Source organism: Lissotriton helveticus, chromosome 1_1, assembly GCF_964261635.1.
Source record: "Lissotriton helveticus chromosome 1_1, aLisHel1.1, whole genome shotgun sequence".
In the NCBI taxonomy this organism is placed as follows: domain Eukaryota; kingdom Metazoa; phylum Chordata; class Amphibia; order Caudata; family Salamandridae; genus Lissotriton; species Lissotriton helveticus.
Genome location: NC_136057.1, coordinates 444921689 through 444940134, shown reverse-complemented (window position 1 = coordinate 444940134; position 18446 = coordinate 444921689). Strand labels below are relative to the sequence as shown.

The 18446-nt window shown below is 43.8% G+C and overlaps 1 protein-coding gene across 3 annotated transcripts in view; it reads right to left on the bottom strand.

The window, feature by feature from the left end:
• Window positions 1-18446, bottom strand: part of SMC1B (structural maintenance of chromosomes 1B) — a 2760606-nt gene that overhangs the window by 1905128 nt on the left and 837032 nt on the right. For 2 of the 3 annotated variants that reach the window (XM_078673832.1, XM_078673834.1), the window contains exon 7: window positions 12383-12523. The exons of the other annotated variant lie outside the window; for it this stretch is intronic. In XM_078673832.1, coding sequence (XP_078529958.1) covers window positions 12383-12523 — 141 coding nt within the window. The remainder of the gene's footprint in view (window positions 1-12382; window positions 12524-18446) is intronic. 3 annotated transcript variants of the gene reach the window in all.

Sequence of the window (18446 nt, the reverse complement as noted above, 5' to 3'; positions counted from 1 at the left end):
TTGCACACCATAACTGTAGAATTTCAGGGCTTTCTTTCATTTGTGTTCCTGCTGAACCATAGCTGACTTTTAACAGTGATTTCATAGTTTTTTGTGATGAATCGCATTCACCTGCCATGCACCCATTCTGCGCTGTGCACAGCTTTGAGAAAGTAGTTGTAGGTGGAGCCCAGTATTTTTGGGGACCAACACATAATAGACATACTTTGATGCAGAGCATCAGAGAGAAAAATACAAAAGGAAGAAGGAAGAACAAGATGGAAAAACAAGGACAAAGGGAGAAATCAGCAATGACAAGTAACCTGCAGGAGCAAAAGAGAGAGGAAGAGGGTGTCGGAATATAAATTAAAGGAAGCAGGAGGTAGAATTACGACTACACAGTTTGTATTCGGCACTCTGACCTTCGATAGCTGGCTTCTGAACAAATCGTTAGGCCAGGCACTTATTTATATATTAAGCACAGTCTCTGGCCATGTCGTGCACTTAACAAGCTTCGGGACTGAATAGTGGAGGTTGGTCGCAGTTTGCCTGGTCTTGCATTGGGCTTAATGTGCTAACTACCAAGTTTCTTACAGATTCAACAGAGCCATGACATTGAGAAAACCAAGAGTAAGCTAAACATGTTAAGATACTGCCACATTTTAGGCAGATCGATCAAGTGCTGCAAACGGTATTAGTAAATCAAACATGTTTTGCCTATCCTTCATTTAATCTGAACTCCCACCCAATGGATTCACACAAAACTTGACATACCAATAGAAAATCTAGCATTCCAACCTGCTGCCAAGTTTTGGGCATATGTCACACAGTCGCAATGTTATGTCTCTCGCACAACAAATGAAATGCTTATCACCTCACAGTAGGTACATTAATAAATAACATAGCAATGCAACTAAACAACAAGACATAATCAAACCAATGAATGATATTATAATAATAGTCACCTCTGTCAAATTGGTAAGAGTAATGTGATATGTAATCTCATCGGTATCATGTTTTACAGCATGTGTAATCGCATTGTTTCACTAAAGGCAAGGTCATAAGCAAGTTATGCTTTACATGGCTGTAGTGTGAGTAATAGATTTTGATCCAAATCACAATGTGAAAAATTTAGAGTTTTCGGTTTAAATTCGTAACCATATGAACTGGGTTTTTTCCCGAATACATTTGTAAGGTTTGTTTTTCAAAAGACAAACGTAACTTAATTCTAATATATATATATATATATATATATATATACATATATATATATAGATCCAGACCGGCCGCAAGAAGAGACGACTGACGTTTGAAACCCGAAGAGGATAAGCGACCGCCAACTGCCCTGACGGTAGGATCTGCCTTCGTTTTCCATCCTTGTTGGGCGAGGTACCGGCGCGATGCGACGTTGCTTCAGCTCAGCGTAGGCGTTACACGGGAGCGGGTTGATGCCTAGGGCAGGCGGGAGAAGAGACGGGGGCAATATCTGATCTTACAAGAAATCAAACTGAAGATATAAACCACTTCAGAAGCCCGTACATCTCTAGAATTATCCCCGGGGAGAAGTGCTAACAAAGCGACATCAGGAACCGCTCATTCCGAGTGGGGAGAAAGTACAGCGCTATTAAGAAAATCAACACGGTGGTATAAACCGTTAGTTTCCCAGGTGTAACCTACGAGTGCAACATCTATCACTTAATACGTTGTTATAATTGCAGGAAAATTAATTAAATCACCAAAGTAGAATGGAGGAAGAGGACGAACGTAGAAGAGAGGCAGCTACGTTGTTTGCTAGAGGACCAGGCAAAGGGGGAACAGGTCCCGCTGTATTTGAAAAAACTGACAGCAGCTCTTTAACATCCCAATTAAGGAAATATGAAAAATTGAAGTAACAGGAAACCTCAAAATGGTGGGAGGCTATCTCTTTTCAAGATTATGTGGATAAGGGGATGGTACCGCGGGGGTTGAGAATTTACATAACCCCTTCATATGAATCCCCCAATGCTAATATGCTAGAGGAATGGTCACAGAACTCTGCCGCGAGCAGTAAAAACATGCTCTGCATTCTGATTAAGTATGCATGCATGGGAAGACCGTGACTTAATATTAAAACAATTGAAAGAACTTGAAGAAGAATTCATGAAACACCCCAATCAAGACACGATAAATAAATTCAAGGATGATTTGAAAGGGCGCCTGAAGAAGAATGAGGAAGATATAAAGTATCGCAAACAACGAAAGCTACACAGAGATTGCGGGGACTACGACAGTGGTCGAATATTAACCTACAGTCCAAAATATGACTATCTATATAAACAAACCAACATAGTAATTGATACATCAGAACCTTCGGAAATTAGGGGAGAAAGCTCACCTACAATCATTGCAAGCGAACCTGACTCAGATGCGGCACGACAATCGATTAGCACGGCTTCAGACAAAGAGATCACCAAGAAACCGGCAACTTTTTTAGAGGAGTTCAGGGTCCTCCGAACAAGACGCAAAAAGGAGGCGGAACTACAACAGAAACAGTCATTCCAGAAAACACCAACCCTTGGGAGACCAAGAGGACAAGCAAGAGGAAGAGCCGATCACAAAAGTGACGACTCAAGTTCCAGCAGAGAAGACGGAAAGAATATAAAGCCGGTGGGATCCAAAAGGGGCGGCTACAGAAGAAGACGATAACTATGGATGATGAAATGGTAAATAAAACCATAATTAATTTGTCTTCTAGAACACTAACTATGAAAGAGAAACGTATCCTCTGCTTAGGACTGACTTTTTGTCCCAGTGAATTGTTTAGTTACTCAGACACCAGGATAGACATCTTTAAATTTGTAAGAAAACTTAAATTACAAAAATGGCACTTGTTGCGACCTAAACAATGTAATGATGCGCCTGTTGTGGAAATGGGTTTACCTGAACTCACTATAAATGACCAAGACTTGTTACTGGACGTATACTCTTCGGGGGGGGGGGCACATCCGATAATCAACAGGATGACCAGATTGTAGGGGTGAGAGAAACTAACATGAACAGGGCAGCATGCACTAGTTTCAAACCGAAATCAGTCTTTTACCCCATTATGCCACATGACCCCATAGACACCTTCCAGGAAGTGGTCAGTAAAGAACTAGTTAAATTGAAACATAAACAACATAACAGCGATCAATGGAATAGGAATCTATCTAAACAAGAACGAGATTTCATTGTGTCTCTGGCTGATGACAATACTATTGTGTTGAGACCTTCAGATAAAGGGGGTAACATTGTTCTATGGGGGAGGGATCTGTATATAAAGGAAGCCCTCAGACAACTAGAGGGCAACATCTTTTACAGTAGATCTAACTCTAATGAGTATAATAACAGCATTGAGGAGACATGGAATAAACTACTGGAATGGCAAACAGAGGGGCTCCTCTCATGGCATGAATTCTGTTTTCTTAAACGGGATTATCCAAAACTTCCAATTTTTTACCTTCTCCCGAAGGTTCATAAGAATCTGTCAGAACCCCCAGGCAGACCTATCATATCCTCCATAGGAAGTATTAATGAAAACCTCTCAGTTTACATTGATTACTTCCTTCGGGAATATGTTACCAAACTTCCATCCTACATAAAAGATACTACGGATTTTTTAACCAAAATAGACACTATTGTATGGACAGAAGGTTCCATATTGATAACTATGGACGTTAGTGCCTTATACACTATCATTGACCACACTCAAGGAATGGAGGCTTGCTACCATTTTCTAAAAAACAGAGAACTAGGATTCAGGAATCACATTGTAATGCTCATCGAGATGATGATACTGTGCCTGTGGAATAATATATTTATGTTTGATGGTGTATTATTCAAACAAATTCGCGGCGCGGCAATGGGCTCAGCCTTTTCTCCCAACTTTGCCAAGTGGGAAGAGGAAATCAGGACAGATTGAGTGAGGACTTTAAGAAAGTACAAACGTGGGTCAGATACATAGATGACCTCTTTGTTATCTGACAAGGTACAGAAAAAGAAGCTGAAAACGTTATCACCAAGTTAAATCAGAAAAGCTACAATATTCAATTAACATTTAACATCAATAGAAATCGGATTGAATTTTTGGACACAAGTATTGAAGTCCAAGAGGGAAAACTGATCTCCAAGCTGCATAGGAAGGAAACTGCAGGCAACAGCTTACTGCATGCCCTCAGTGCCCACCCTGATCCCCTCAAATGGAGTATACCCTATGGGGAACTCCTGAGGGTTAAAAGAAACTGTACCAGAGAGGAGGACTATACACAAGAAACCAACAACATACTCACACGTTTCAGAGAAAAGGGTTACCCAGAGTGGGTACTTATAAAGGCAGTTGAAAACGCCTCTACAGTCCTGAGATCAGATACCCTTACCCCTAAACCTAAACCTACTTAAATGATAGACACTCCTAAAATTATCACCACATTCAATCAGAAATCTATGAAGGTCCAAAAAATAATGGCTGACAATTGGAGAATCCTAAAACCAGACAATATCATAGGCCCCAAACTCACAAAAAGACCCCAAATAACATATAGGAGAGGCCGTAATCTAAGGGATATGTTGGTCAAAGGTGACATAACAGACTAAAAAGGCCAACACATTCAAGGGTTAAGGGGATTTTATCCTTGTGGCCACTGCAGGGCCTGCCGAGCTAGTGTCATGGTAAAGGATTTTGAAGTACCAGGGACACAAATCAGACGACAAATAAAGCAATTCTTAACTTGTAGTTCCACCTATGTCGTATACATCTTGGACTGTCTATGCCAGAGAAGATATGTAGGAAGCACGGCCTGCATGGCAAAGAAAAGAGTTCAAGAGCATCTAAGGGCAATTAACAACAAAGACCCTAAGTATCCTATTGCCAGACATTTCCAAGAGGTTCATCAATCCAACAATGGACTTCTAAGATATTACGCTATTGAACAGGTGAACATTGGCAAACGGGGTGGAAATCGAGAACTTGCCCTGAGGAAAAAAGAGTCCAAGTGGATATTAGAACTGGAATCCAGATTCCCGGGGGGGCACAATCTGGATGAGGAACTTGCAACCCACCTCCATATGGACTAGGTTTGCCAATGTTAATTGTAATTTTGATCTGATGAGACAACCCTGGGGCATAATTGTCCACGTGTATCTTTAAAAAAAAATCCTGCAATATTTTGTGACAAATCAGTATAATTATTGTGTTTTTAAACCAATTTTAATTGTTTGTATATTGTCTTCTAGGAGCATGGATGTGGGATACTACTTCTTAATAATTTTGAGCACTACACTGACCTCCACACGGCTACCAAGAATTGAAGATTGTCATTTCACTTCGTTAAGTTAAGATATTCACCTTCACTTTTATTAATCTTTGATCCATTGGATCTTATTGCACTCTGTTCCAGGCTGATGAGACATTGATTGACAAGCTTAATTCGATTAGCAACTATAGAGACTGTTTTTTTTCAGACATGATCTCTTTTTCTCATACATGGGGATGACGCTCTCAACTGTTTAACCTTATAATTTAATTGACAATTTGGTTTGTAACAAGTCCTTTTCGGGCACTAGACCAAATGAATAACATACAAATCATGTGCCGTATGGCTATCCTATGAATTAGCACTCAAATAGAGAATTATTTTTCTTTCTTTATTATATTTTGTTTAATGATGGTTACCCGTTCCAAAATGGCGGACATACGGGTCAACAGTTTAAATAAGTTTTTTCTTATGTCATATTAAGGTTTGAAAAATCTCGAATAAGCTTTAAACCAATGCTTTCTCTCAGTTCTTGATTTGAATAACATTGCAAATGAATTGTTTGAATTGCATATTATGTATATTGATAAAAAGATACCAGAGAGCCTATGTGACCATAGTGGACCTGTGTGAAAATACTATTTACAAATGGCCGCACCAGTTTCTGTGAATGCAATGTACTTCTTTTATGTTTACATAAGTTTGAAATCAGTAAGCTTGTACTTAAGATGATTCCTCACTGGATGTGGGTTAAACGTGTGATCAAAGCACCTTTGTGCTGAAACGCGTAGCGTTACTTGGGAAATAAACACTCACTAGCTGTACTTCTCTGAGTGTGTGTGTTGCGTACCGTGGAAGAACTTTGGAAATTAAAAAACTTATGGGAAACGGATCCCAGAGAATAACCCTCTTGCTGTGATATATATATATATATATATATATATATATATACAAAGCTTCTTTTCCCAGTTAGAAAAAGATGAGGGGACGCGGATGGGCTTCACGGAATTCTTCTATGGTGTACGGCATGACGCGTTTCGGCGGTAGCCTCATCAGATGCCTCCGTTGTTGTACTCCCAAGATTGTCTTTACTTGTTTTGTTCGTTATGCCCCTCCTCTAAAGTAGTGAGGGACTCACCTGCACCGCATCTCGTATCAGAGCGCTCCTCCCAGTTTATGGTTAAGGACTGCATGTTCCAGCATGCAATTGGTTCTCAGCATGGAAGAGCGCTCACCACACAGCCGGAGTGTTTTCTATTCTCAAGGTGAGAGGCTGAGTTGGAGGGCGGTCGGCTTGGGATAGTAAACTGTTTCAGGTGTTGGTTGATTCCTGCCCCTGCACTTCCAGCCTCGCAGTCCTCCGTTGGCTCAGCTTGGAGACATCGTTAAAGTAACGTGTTCTCTCCGTGTGTGTCACGGACTGACAGCTGGCAGCAATGCCTTCGCTTCCGTCGGGTGCGGGTGGTCTGGGTTATGCCAATGAACCCTAAACGCTACCGGAAGACCACTTAAGGAAGGCTCCCCTCTGCGTGTCATTGGTCTCACGCTATTATGTCCAAAGCTTCTTTTCCCAGTTAGAAAAAGACGAGGGGACGCGGCTGGGCTTCACGGAATTCTTCTATGGTGTACGGCATGACGCGTTTCGGCGGTAGCCTCATCAGATGCCTCCGTTGTTGTACTCCCAAGATTGTCTTTACTTGTTTTGTTCGTTATGCCCCTCCTCTAAAGTAGTGAGGGGCTCACCTGCACCGCATCTCATATCAGAGCGCTCCTCCCAGTTCATGGTTAAGGACTGCATGTTCCAGCATGCTATTGGTTCTCAGCATGGAAGAGCGCTCACCACACAGCCGGAGTGTTTTCTATTCTCAAGGTGAGAGGCTGAGTTGGAGGACGGTCGGCTTGGGATAGTAAACTGTTTCAGGTGTTTGTTGATTCCTGCCCCTGCACTTCCAGCCTTGCAGTCCTCCGTTGGCTCGGCTTGGAGACATCGTTAAAGTAACGTGTTCTCTCCGTGTGTGTAACGGACTCACAGCTGGCAGCAATGCCTTCGCTTCCGTCAGGTGCGGGGTGTTCTGGGTTATGCCAATGAACCCTAAACGCTACCGGAAGACCACTTAAGGGAGGCTCCCCTCTGCGTGTCATTGGTCTCACGCTATTATGTCCAAAGCTTCTTTTCCCAGTTAGAAAAAGATGAGGGGACGCGACTGGGCTTCACGGAATTCTTCTATGGTGTACGGCATGACGCGTTTCGGCGGTAGCCTCATCAGATGCCTCCTTTGTTGTACTCCCAAGATTGCCTTTACTTGATTTGTTCGTTATGCCCCTCCTCTAAAGTAGTGAGGGGCTCACCTGCACTGCATCTCGTATCAGAGCGCTCCTCCCAGTTCATGGTTAAGGACTGCATGGTTAAGGACTGGCGCTGCCAGAGGGCTCTGGCTCCTTTTCGACAGCAGGCACAGAGTTGTGAAGGAACCAAAGGGCTATAAATCGCAAGAGCGGGTACTTCAATTCTGTTTTTGCTGCAACTCTGAGCATTATCAAGAAGACTGAAAATCAAGTAGTGCTGCAATATAATTCCAACCATGGCATCTTAATTAGGAAAGGCAACAAGGTTTTGCAGAATGAGGAGGCGGGAGGGTCAGTGAGGAATCTGCAGGTAGATAGAGGCGGGAGGGTCAGTGAGGAATCTGCAGGTAGATAAGAGTATCCAAAAGAAGAACAATAGTTACTTACCTGTAATCAATGGTTCTCCAGTATTGGTGTCTTTCATAGATTGCACTGTCGAGGCTTGGAAGAATCCAAGTCTGCAGGGTTCTCCACGTCAGTCCCTAAGGTTTCTCTGTTGGTATGCTGATTAATGCGACAGTGAATACCAAAGTTTATCAAAAAGTAACCAAGTGAACAACTTTATGTTTATACCAATTTATATGCTCGTATTCAAGCTTACGGTTTGAAAAATTCATTCATATGTTTTAAATTACATCAAAGTTTCAATGAAATGCCACAACCTGTGGTTTACCAAATAAGTAAAACAGTTCAAAATAATAATTCCCAATGCATTTTGGGTTTCGATGAACCCTTCCTCAGGGGTTTTAGTTTGTTGAATTAAATCAAAGATCCGTGACTTGAGGTTCCAAGGCGTGATTCTGTAATGTAGAAAATGATACAACACAATATAACAATATGCATTTGATAACCTTGAGTGTTTCCATACTTGTTTTAGAATTCGCACATCCAACTATTCATGCGTGAGCAAGAGATTTGCAGAAGTGGTGATATTATTGTGCGCTAAGTGTGTAGTGCTCATAATGAGATTGTCCCAGTGCACCTCCCGGTGAGCGTGATGAAGTGCTGTAATCCGTACTGAAAATAAACTATTCAATTTCAGTGACATTACTGGATATACTCACTGAAAGAATAATAAATGATGCGGGATAGATGCCCACGTTGAATTAGACTTCCGTATACTCCATCTGGAAGAAACAATGGAGTATTGTGACCCAACATTGGTTAAAGCTTGGTGCATGCCTTCCATAATAATATTTGTTACAATTAACAAATCAGTTACAATTATGGAAGGCATACACCTTGAACTTTTCTCAACACCTTAGCCCCAGGATAAGATAAATCTTCCCCAACCATCCTCTTCTTAGAGGATATAGATGAACCAGAGGCCACACTTCCCACCTCAGATAAGGGGTTATCCCTATCTTTAATCTTCTATAGCCACAGAAGTAGGCATCCTTCTCTATCTCTGAAGGAAGGTCCTGCAAATTTTACAATCTCTCACCTCTTGATCTGGATAAAGGCAGTAAATGCACTTCTTGTGGGGATTTTCTAAAAACAGCCGGAGCTTCCCACAAGATTCACAAGGTCTAAAGAGAGATTTCTTAGAAGATGACATCCTGAAGGGAAGAAAAATCGAGAAAAAACTGGGAAGTACCGAGCAAAGCTCAGGGAGACTCCCTTCACACGACGTGCGGTAGAAAATCGGAGAGCCTGAGCCTCTGAGGAGAACATTCTGGTGGGTGTTGTCGCCTGATTGGCTGCAATTTGGACTATACATAATGACTATGATAGTCATAGGTTTAGAAGTTATTTCCTTGTGTCTTAGGGCTACTTTACTTCCTGGTTTTATGTTATCAAGATTTTTGGTTATTATGACATATATATTTCTTTTTTATGTACCGTTGAACTCCCACTCCGACGACGGGGAATGATTCAGGCATGTGAATCTATGAAAGACACCCCAATACTTGAGAAATATTGTTATTAAAGTGGAGAACTTTTTATTCTGATGGATACTTCTACCTGCAGTTTCCTCACCTTTGAGCAGACTCCCAATCAAGACTCCATGGGTGAACGTACTGGAGACCTAAACCAGAAAGACATGAAGGACATACAGGGCAAAGTGCCATCCCGCTTTACTTTTTAATCCAAGCTTTACTCTTTGGCTAAAGTATGGAGAGAGGACCACGTATCAACCTTACAGATATCAGTCACTCAGAGCACTCTAGCTGGGGCATAAGTGGGTGATTTTGCCTCGGTGGAATTACCCGTTTCCTTCGGTGGGTCTTTCTTGGCTAGAGCATAATGGATCTTGATGAATAAAATGATTCAGTGAGGCAGAGATGGAGTCCGGACTGCCTATCCGTTTTATATCAGCCAGTGTAGCCCACGGAAAGCCGTTTGTCAGAGCGAAATTCTTTTGTGCAGCTGAGGTAGCAATTAGCGTTATGTTGAGCCTTTGCAGCCTCTCTTTCCTTAGGAGGAAATAAAGATGATTAGTTGATTGATTGACCCAAACAGAAAGGAGACACCATTTCTAGTTTGAAACACCATCATGTCTGAGAATAAACACGTAAATGGGGGCCAAAGAGACCAGGCCTGCAACTCGCTGACTCGACAAGCCATGGATACAACTAGAAAAACAGTTTTTAACGGCAATAGCAGCAACTGGCAACGAGGCAAAAACTCAAAGGGAGAACCAAATGAAGCACCAGTGAGGCATTATATAAAAGGGGTTGCCGAAAAAGTTTGTCATACCTTTCAGAGATTTAAAGAGGGATGACTGATCTGGTAAGAAGACAGCTCAAAGAGGTATCCTTTGACAGTAGCCACCACACAGGTTTGTTAGGCCAAGAACAGTGCAAAGTGTAGTACACTGGCAAGGCACGCTAATAAAGGGTCAATACTCCTCTTGGCACACCAGGAAACAAACGTATTCCATCTCCCTAGGTAAATGGATTATATGGAAGGATGGGGCCCAGGAAGGATGACATCCACTATTTCCAATGATACCAGAAATGCACTCAGATTTCCCCGCTTAATCTCCAATTATGAAGAAGTTGTCTGTGAAGATTTGGGGTGCAGGTCCTAACCTCACCCCCTGAAGGAGACAACAGGTCAACTCAGATTAGAAGACGAAGAGGGGCTGCAATCAACAGCTGTTGAAAGTCTATATACCACACCCGCCGGGCTAAAACAAAAAGTGAATTGGGCCCTGTTGTGGCCAATCTTCCGCAGAACCTGAGGAATCAAGGGGATGGGGAAACTTCCACTCTAACAAATGCATCCCCAAAGAAGCCCTGCAACAGAAGGTGGAGGGCTCCAAACTTTGGGCAGTGAGCATTGTCAAGACTGGCAAAGAGGTCCAGATGAGGTCTGCAACAAACAGCATGGTGACGCCACTAGCGGTAACCAACAAGAAGCCAACTAATACTTTCAGCCCTGGTATTCAGAGCACCTAGTAAATGGTTGGCCACCATCCAGAGACCATGCTAGATGGCTCAGGACCAGAGACTCTCGAAAGAGAGTCCAAGACCCTTCTTAGGTACCATATTGTGTTTGTATTGTTGTTCGTAATCTGGACTGACTGACTGTGAAATGTTGGGAGGGAACCCTTAAACATCAACTAAATCGCTCTCAGTTTCAGGAGACTGATGAGAGAACCTTGGTCCCCTGGAACCAACAGGCCTCCCTATTCTAAGGTGGAAGCATCCGTTACCAACATGGCCAATGCTAGAGGGGAGAAGAAAGGTTTTCCAAGAGGAACTCTTTTCTTTCCCCACCAGCTTAACTCCACTGGTGTATCCCAGGAGACGCCAAAGGCAAAATCTCCACTAACTCAGGATACAGAGACTGGGACCTGAATGTATCTGATTTTGATCTTTGATGAGAACAGGAGTGCTTTTTCTTCTGGTCTCTGGTCCTGTCCTTATAAAACCAACAGTGCCCCCCACGACCCTCTTTAGAACGAGCCGAAAACAGATTCGTTCTACGCTCCTTGATGGCGAATGAGTGGAGCTGCCACCGGAGGTCCCACAACAACATGGGGTGGCTCAATAAGGAGGCACCAGATACAGTAGTTATGAAGACCTATGATATACATTTGTCTGCTGCAATGACAGTGTTGTTTAAAACGACATCTCTTAGGAAGTTGAAGTCACCTATCTTCACCAACTGCTAAAAATGTTTAGAGGGAACAATTCTCCATGGAATAGAAGAGAAAAAGGTCTGGATGCCTAGAAATGAACAGAAAAAACAGAGCTGATATCAGGGTGCAGGGGTAAGCGAAATATGGCCATAATGACATTATCACGTGTTGTACTGGACACTCTGCCAGCGCTTGAAATCAATTGAATAAGTTCCCGAATCAGTCTGGTGCCTAAGGAATAATCAAAGGTGAGGATTCTGCAGGCAGAAGCATCATTCAGACGGGAAAGGGTACTTACATCATTTGTAATTGCGTCTTTCACATCAAGGCTGGATTATGAGCTCTGCATTTAGCGTGCGAGTTATGGTTTGCATGGCTGTTGTGCAACAACTTGAAAATAATCCATAGGAAATCCAGACTAAGCCCGGCATGCTGCACTTTACGAACTATAAATAATTCATATGATTGTATACAACAGCACATAATATATTCACTTTGAAAATCTGTTTCTCTTTTTAAATATATTTGTACAAAAAATACAAAAACAATTTTTACACAGCTCTTTTTGTATGTTCCATAATTATTTTAGTCTTAAAAACAAACATGCAAACGTTAACCAGTGAACAGCATACATCACACCTATTCCAATTTTCTAAAAATAAACCTCAGAAAACACTGAAGATGCCACCATTGCTACCTCTACTTCTTTTTGGTGCCTTTGTTCAAATAGTATTCGTTCTTGATCAGCTTTTTGTTCCCACTGTATTTTATCCATTTGCTGTGACAGTATTGCAACATTTTTCTGCACTTCTTCTTTCAGCTTTTTGTATTGATCCAGCTGTACAAATATAATTTAAATATAATTGTAATGATAGTAATACTAATAATATTTTAAAAGAAGCACTTCACACAAAATGTCTCACTCTGGGTGGCCTGGTAATGATGATAACTGGAGTATTAGGCAGCTTGTTTTACCAGAACTAATCATATAGTGTAGGTTAAATGAAAAAGAACCACACAGTGTTGTTATAAAGATAGTTATATTTATAATACACACTCACTAACACATTGGTATTTCTCCTACCCAGAGATATGAACACAATACACACAATATTTCAAAAGGAAACAGGTAAGTAAGCACCAATACACAGTGGTCTCCAGGGGGAGACAAAACCATCCAAGGATGGATTCTTGAGGAAAAATGCCTGCAAGCAGAGGGGACAGGGTCTATGCCACTCTGGAGTGACCAGGAGGCACAAAAGACCAATGACCACTCAAGAATCACTCCCAGAGGAGGGGCCGGACAGAGGGAGGATACTCATGTTGTTTGTTCAGTTTCACACCAGAGCAGGAGCCAACGGCTCCCTGAACTGGCTCAAACTGGATTATGCAAGGAGTGCACCAAATGTGGCCTTCAAAGCAACCTGGTGGCTCTGGCAAGCGCCCCCACCCAAGCCAAATACACAAAGTCCTGTCTGGGAGGTGGTCACACTTCACTGTGGCAGTAAACCTACTGTTCTGCCTTCCCCTGCTCGCGCTCACCCCAGCAGCAAGAGGGCAGAAACATGTCTGTGGTCGGCAGCAGCACAAGCGTGATGTTAGACCCTAAAAGGCTGGCACCGGAAATGAAGAGGGGCAACCTAGAGTAGCCCCCCCAGTACATAGGATCATACATCCAACACTGGAATCGGTGTTAGGGTAGGATTCCAACATGATTGATACCAAAGATGACCGGTGTCGGTGCAGCCAATATAGTATTAGACATCTCGTATTTGACTTGATGTCCACTATTTGTATTAAATGGCTGGCCGCACTTACAAAGCCTGGAGAATCAACTCCGGGATTTGTAGAGGGGACCTGCTCATGCAGGGGCACCCACACACTTGTAAACAAGTACCCTGCCCTCAGGACTGAAGAGCCTGCCATAGGGGTGACTTATAGGGATGAAGTGCAGTGACCTCAGATATAAGTAAAAATATATCTGTGATGAGAAGTGCAAGCACCAACTCTCACATGCTGCAATAACAGGCCTGTAGTCACCATTTAAGCAGATTCCTATGGGTGGCACAATAGATGCTGCAGCCCATGGGAAACTCCTGATGTACCTATGCCCTGGGTACCTTAGAACCATATACTAGGGACTTACAAGGGTACACCTGTAGCCAATGTATAAGGTACCAAAGTACTTACAACTGTCAAAGTTAGGGAGGACTGGGACTGGGACCCAGCCATACCGATCGGCTCAGCCTGACGGGACCTTGCCCCTAGCGATCCTCTGGTGACCCCGTCTTTCTCCATAATCTCCCCACCAATGAGTTGGGTCATATTGGTTGATCCCACTTTCACCTTGCTGATTGTCTCCCCAGGTCAATTCCTCTAGCGCACGCCCCACCTGAATCAGCCGCGCAGATCGAGACAGCCTTGACATTGGTAAGCCCCGACCACCGGCGAGCACCAGTGCTGATAGACCATCTGTTAAGCACACACTTATATTTATATTTATATAATATTTGTTCCCCCCTGGCGGACAGTGGCCTTTCAATGTTTAATGTTAACGACCTATTTTTGTTTGATACAAGAGGCGCTATTACCATCATGTAATGTTCCTCTTGCAAAAATCAACATATTTTGAGTTTCATAACGGGTTGTCTTTGCTCACATACCCAAAAGACTTCTTGTTCCCAAATAACTTTTGCTTGGGACCACTTGGTTATAAAGAGTCTCTCTCTCGCTCTCTCTCACACGCCCTGCACATACCCAACGGTACCGTGACCGAGTGAATCACTGATGCTTGGGTGTTGCATTTTTACGAATTTCTGGGATACTCAAAAGGCTTAGTTTCTGAGCAACTAATGACATACGATACTGATGTTTCCTGTTTGTATCCCCAGGTCTGACGGTGTGACAGTACTTTTTGGCTAAACTCCGGGCATTGACCAACAAGGTTGTATAAACCACACTCTTGAGGTTCCCTCAAGAGCACTTATTAAGTATATGAGCACTGTTTTGGTCCTGAAGAATTGCCTCTTGTGGGCATGAAACATGTTGACCATGTTGGAGGGTTGAAATGAGGCCATACTAATGGTTACCTTGGGCCTCTATACCCCTCTTTTCACTTTTTAACAAAGTGGCTAGCCACACCAATAAAGTTTTCTTAGTGGACTACCCAACTTTTTTTAACTCACATTCCGCTCACTACTTCACCTGTTTTTTGTACCTCACACACCAGAATATTACGGCAAGGAACAAAAGAACTCCGACAGAGAGTAACACACGGTGTTACCCGTCAAGCATTGCAGCGCCGGCTTGACGCAGGAGCAGGAAGCCGATGATGCAAACAACATCACAAAGGGCTGAATGAGACATGTCATCCAGCCCTGTAGTTGTATGAGGTTTCTTAGTTCCGAAAAGGGACCCTTTGGCTTCCCATACTTCCCTTTCCTCCACTACCTTCACTGAGAGCGAGACTCCTTTATAGACTTTTTATTAGGGGAACTTTGTACAATCCCTTGTGTTAAAAGTTAGGGAGGAAGCAGCGACTGGGGTCTTAATTAGCAGGATCCCAGTCAAGCTAGTCATAAAGCAGAGCACCACTAGGTAAAAAGTGTCTGTAACCATGTTAAAATGATCCTACCTTCTGTTAGAATTGGGGGTAAGGACTTGTGACAAGCGGGGACCCTCTCCTCTAGTCAGGGCAAGGGACTTACTCTTTAAAATAACCCCTGCTCACCCTCTAGGTTGCGTGGCGCGAGCAGACAAGGCTAAACTTCAGAGCGTTATGGGTTAAGCATTTGTAAGTGCATACAGTAATTCAATGATAACACCACAAAAGGGATACCACACGAGGTTTTGTATCAAAAATAATTACTTTATATAAGGCTTAGTACAAGAACCAATTACGTTTTAAAATTAGGCCACAATACTATTAGAAAGGCAAAGTTTAACTTCACAAATGCGTGTCTTAATGGTCTGCGTGTCGCGCTGACTGCGCGGTTCTCTCGTATCTTAAAAGAGTAAAAAATGTTGTGGACTCGCTGGTCCGATGCGCACACAGTCAGGGGCGACTCTCACAGTACCTTGAAGTTCGTAGAGGACGACGCGGATGATGTGGCAGCTGAAGGTCTCCCAGGAGCGTGCGTGGGCTCTTCTCTGGTGCGGGCCTGGCTTCGTTAGATGCCTCGGTTCAGGGCGTCTGAGAGGGGCTGCAGGGCGAAGCGGACGGTCCGGGTTGTAGCGGCTTCACAATGCGGCACGGGATGCGCGTCGTGCCTTGGAGCGGGGATGCCAATCCGAACCCAGCGGCGCAGTACGGGGCAGCCGGTACGCCTTGAGCGTACAAGCCATACTCTTCAGTGCGCGGCTGCGGGTTCGGTTTCTTGAGTGCGGTGCCAGGGGAGCCGGCACGCTTTGGAGTACGGGGCGGATTCTCCTTGCGGGGCGCTCCGGTCTTTAACTGCCAGCGGCAGGGGCGGCGAGGCGAGCAGTGCGGCTCACGGGAGGAGGGTGCAGCGGGGTGTAGGCAGTGGACAGTGCGGGTTACGGCTCATACAGAGCGGAGCCGTGCTGGGCGGCCACAGACACGGCTGCAGAGTAAACAGGGTTTCGAGTCGCACTTCGATTGCGGCACCAGCGGCAGGGCAATTTTTTCGGCAATGTCCAGCCGCTCTTGAGGCAGGAGGAGTCCAATATTTCTGGGACTCCGTTCAGGGGGCAAGCTCACCCACAAGCCCTTGGAGATTTGGTTGAAGCACAAGTTCTGCAAAGTCTCTCAGTCTTTTCCTCTCCTTTCTCAGGAAGGCACCCACTGCAGGCCAATCCCCCAGGTCAGGGACAGTACTCCTCCTTCAGCTTTTCCAGGTCCTTCTTGTCGGGCAGAGGTTCTTCGTGGTTCAAGCAGGATCTGATTTCTTAGGAGCACGGCTCCTATATTTATACTGCATTTCTTTTGTTCTTTCAGGCCAGGGGGCCTTTGCCTTGTTCAGTCCAGTTCCTGAGCACTTTGTTGACATGATGCAGGCTTCTGCTTTCAGGGTGTAGGGCAGAGACATCAGACGCTCCACAGGAGGAGCAGCCAGCATTGTGGTGGCAGAGTACAGCCCTATCCAGAGTCAAGGGCCACCCATCCTGGTGTAATCTTTCTATTCACCACGTGGCTGCCCAGCCTGTCTCCTGGAATTCCCCAGCCCTGTCACACACAGAAACCAGAGAGCAGATACACATCCTAGCAGAGGCGGGCTGAAATGGTTAGGCAAGCAAATACCAACTTTCTAAAAGTGGTATTTCCAAACACAGGATATTAAAATAAACTTTACTAAAAGATATGTTTTATTATTCTGAGTTCAGGCACACCAAACTTGAATTTCTACCATGTTCCCTGAGTCGGTTGAGATCATAGAGTGTAACAACTCCAACAGTCCATTCTGGCCTATGAGTACAGGTAGTCTTACAATAGTGAAAAACGAAAATGGCTGTAATTCACTATTAGGACATGCCACACACATCAGGGCTTGTCCTACCTTATGCTTAAAATGCACCTTGCCCTTGGGCCTACCTTAGGGGTGACTAATATGAAGCTAAGGGAAGGTTTAGGGACTGGCAAGCAGGTGCACTTGCCCAGTCAGCATGACAGTACCAGACTGCATGCAGGCTCTGCAATGGCAGACCTTAGACACATTTTACCAGGCCGCTCTTGTGGGTGGCACAACCAGTGCTGCAAACCCACTAGCAGCATTTGGATTTACAAGCCCTGGGCACTCCTGGTGGACTGTACTGGGGTCTGACAGTAAACCAAATAAGCCAATCATGGAATCCAATCAATATAGCATTAATTTATAGTAGGGAGAGCATATGCACTTTAGCACTGATCAGCAGTGGTAAAGTGCCCAGAGTCATTAAACCAACAAAAACAGGTCAGAGAGAATATAGGAGGAAGGCAAAAAGTTCAGGGATGACCCTGCAGAAAGGGCCAAGTCCAACACCTTCCGACACCACTACTTGTTATGTCCACCGGGGAGGTGGAAGGGCACACATGGCTATCATAGAGATAACTCTACAAGATAACTGGAGTTACAGGTAAGAAACTATTTCTTTTCCCGTAGGGGATCGCCATGCATAGTGATAATCTTTGAATAAATAGCAAGTCCATCCACAGCAAGATAGATGAGGAACAAAAGAGTAGGGGTAATGGGGCTGGATGAAAACAAGTACATCTCAAAGAGAGACTCATTTTACATGATCATGTGGTTGCACATGAGAATCCCTGCCATAGTGTTTGGTAACTGTGTGAACATATGTCCATATAAGTGCAATGTCCACCTATAGGGAAATATGGCATCAAAGCAGTAGTAGCAGCGTTTCCTCCAGGAAAAAAGCTGGAAGCCTACCTGACTAAGTAACGTATGTTTCTGGAAAGCAGAAGAAGAGGCAAAACACCATCCATCAGGAGATGGATTGTGTGAATGTTGCTAAACATGTAGACCACATTTTGGCCCTATTTACTGATTTTGAGTGTGGAATGCAGATAAAATTGGAACACCCACATCACCTCCAGGGTACAACATGCTTTCTCAACCATGGAGAAAAAATGCTAACCTAGTGCTGTAGGGTAGAAATCTGGTAGATGTAGAAAACTTGCAAGAAAAAACAACAGAGGAAGTCCTTAGATTAGTGTGTTAGAGTGAAAAAAGTTAGAATGAGTTGTGAGACCCTAATGGATGTACTTCGCCCATAACCACACGCTAGTAGAAGTGGACTGAGGAAAA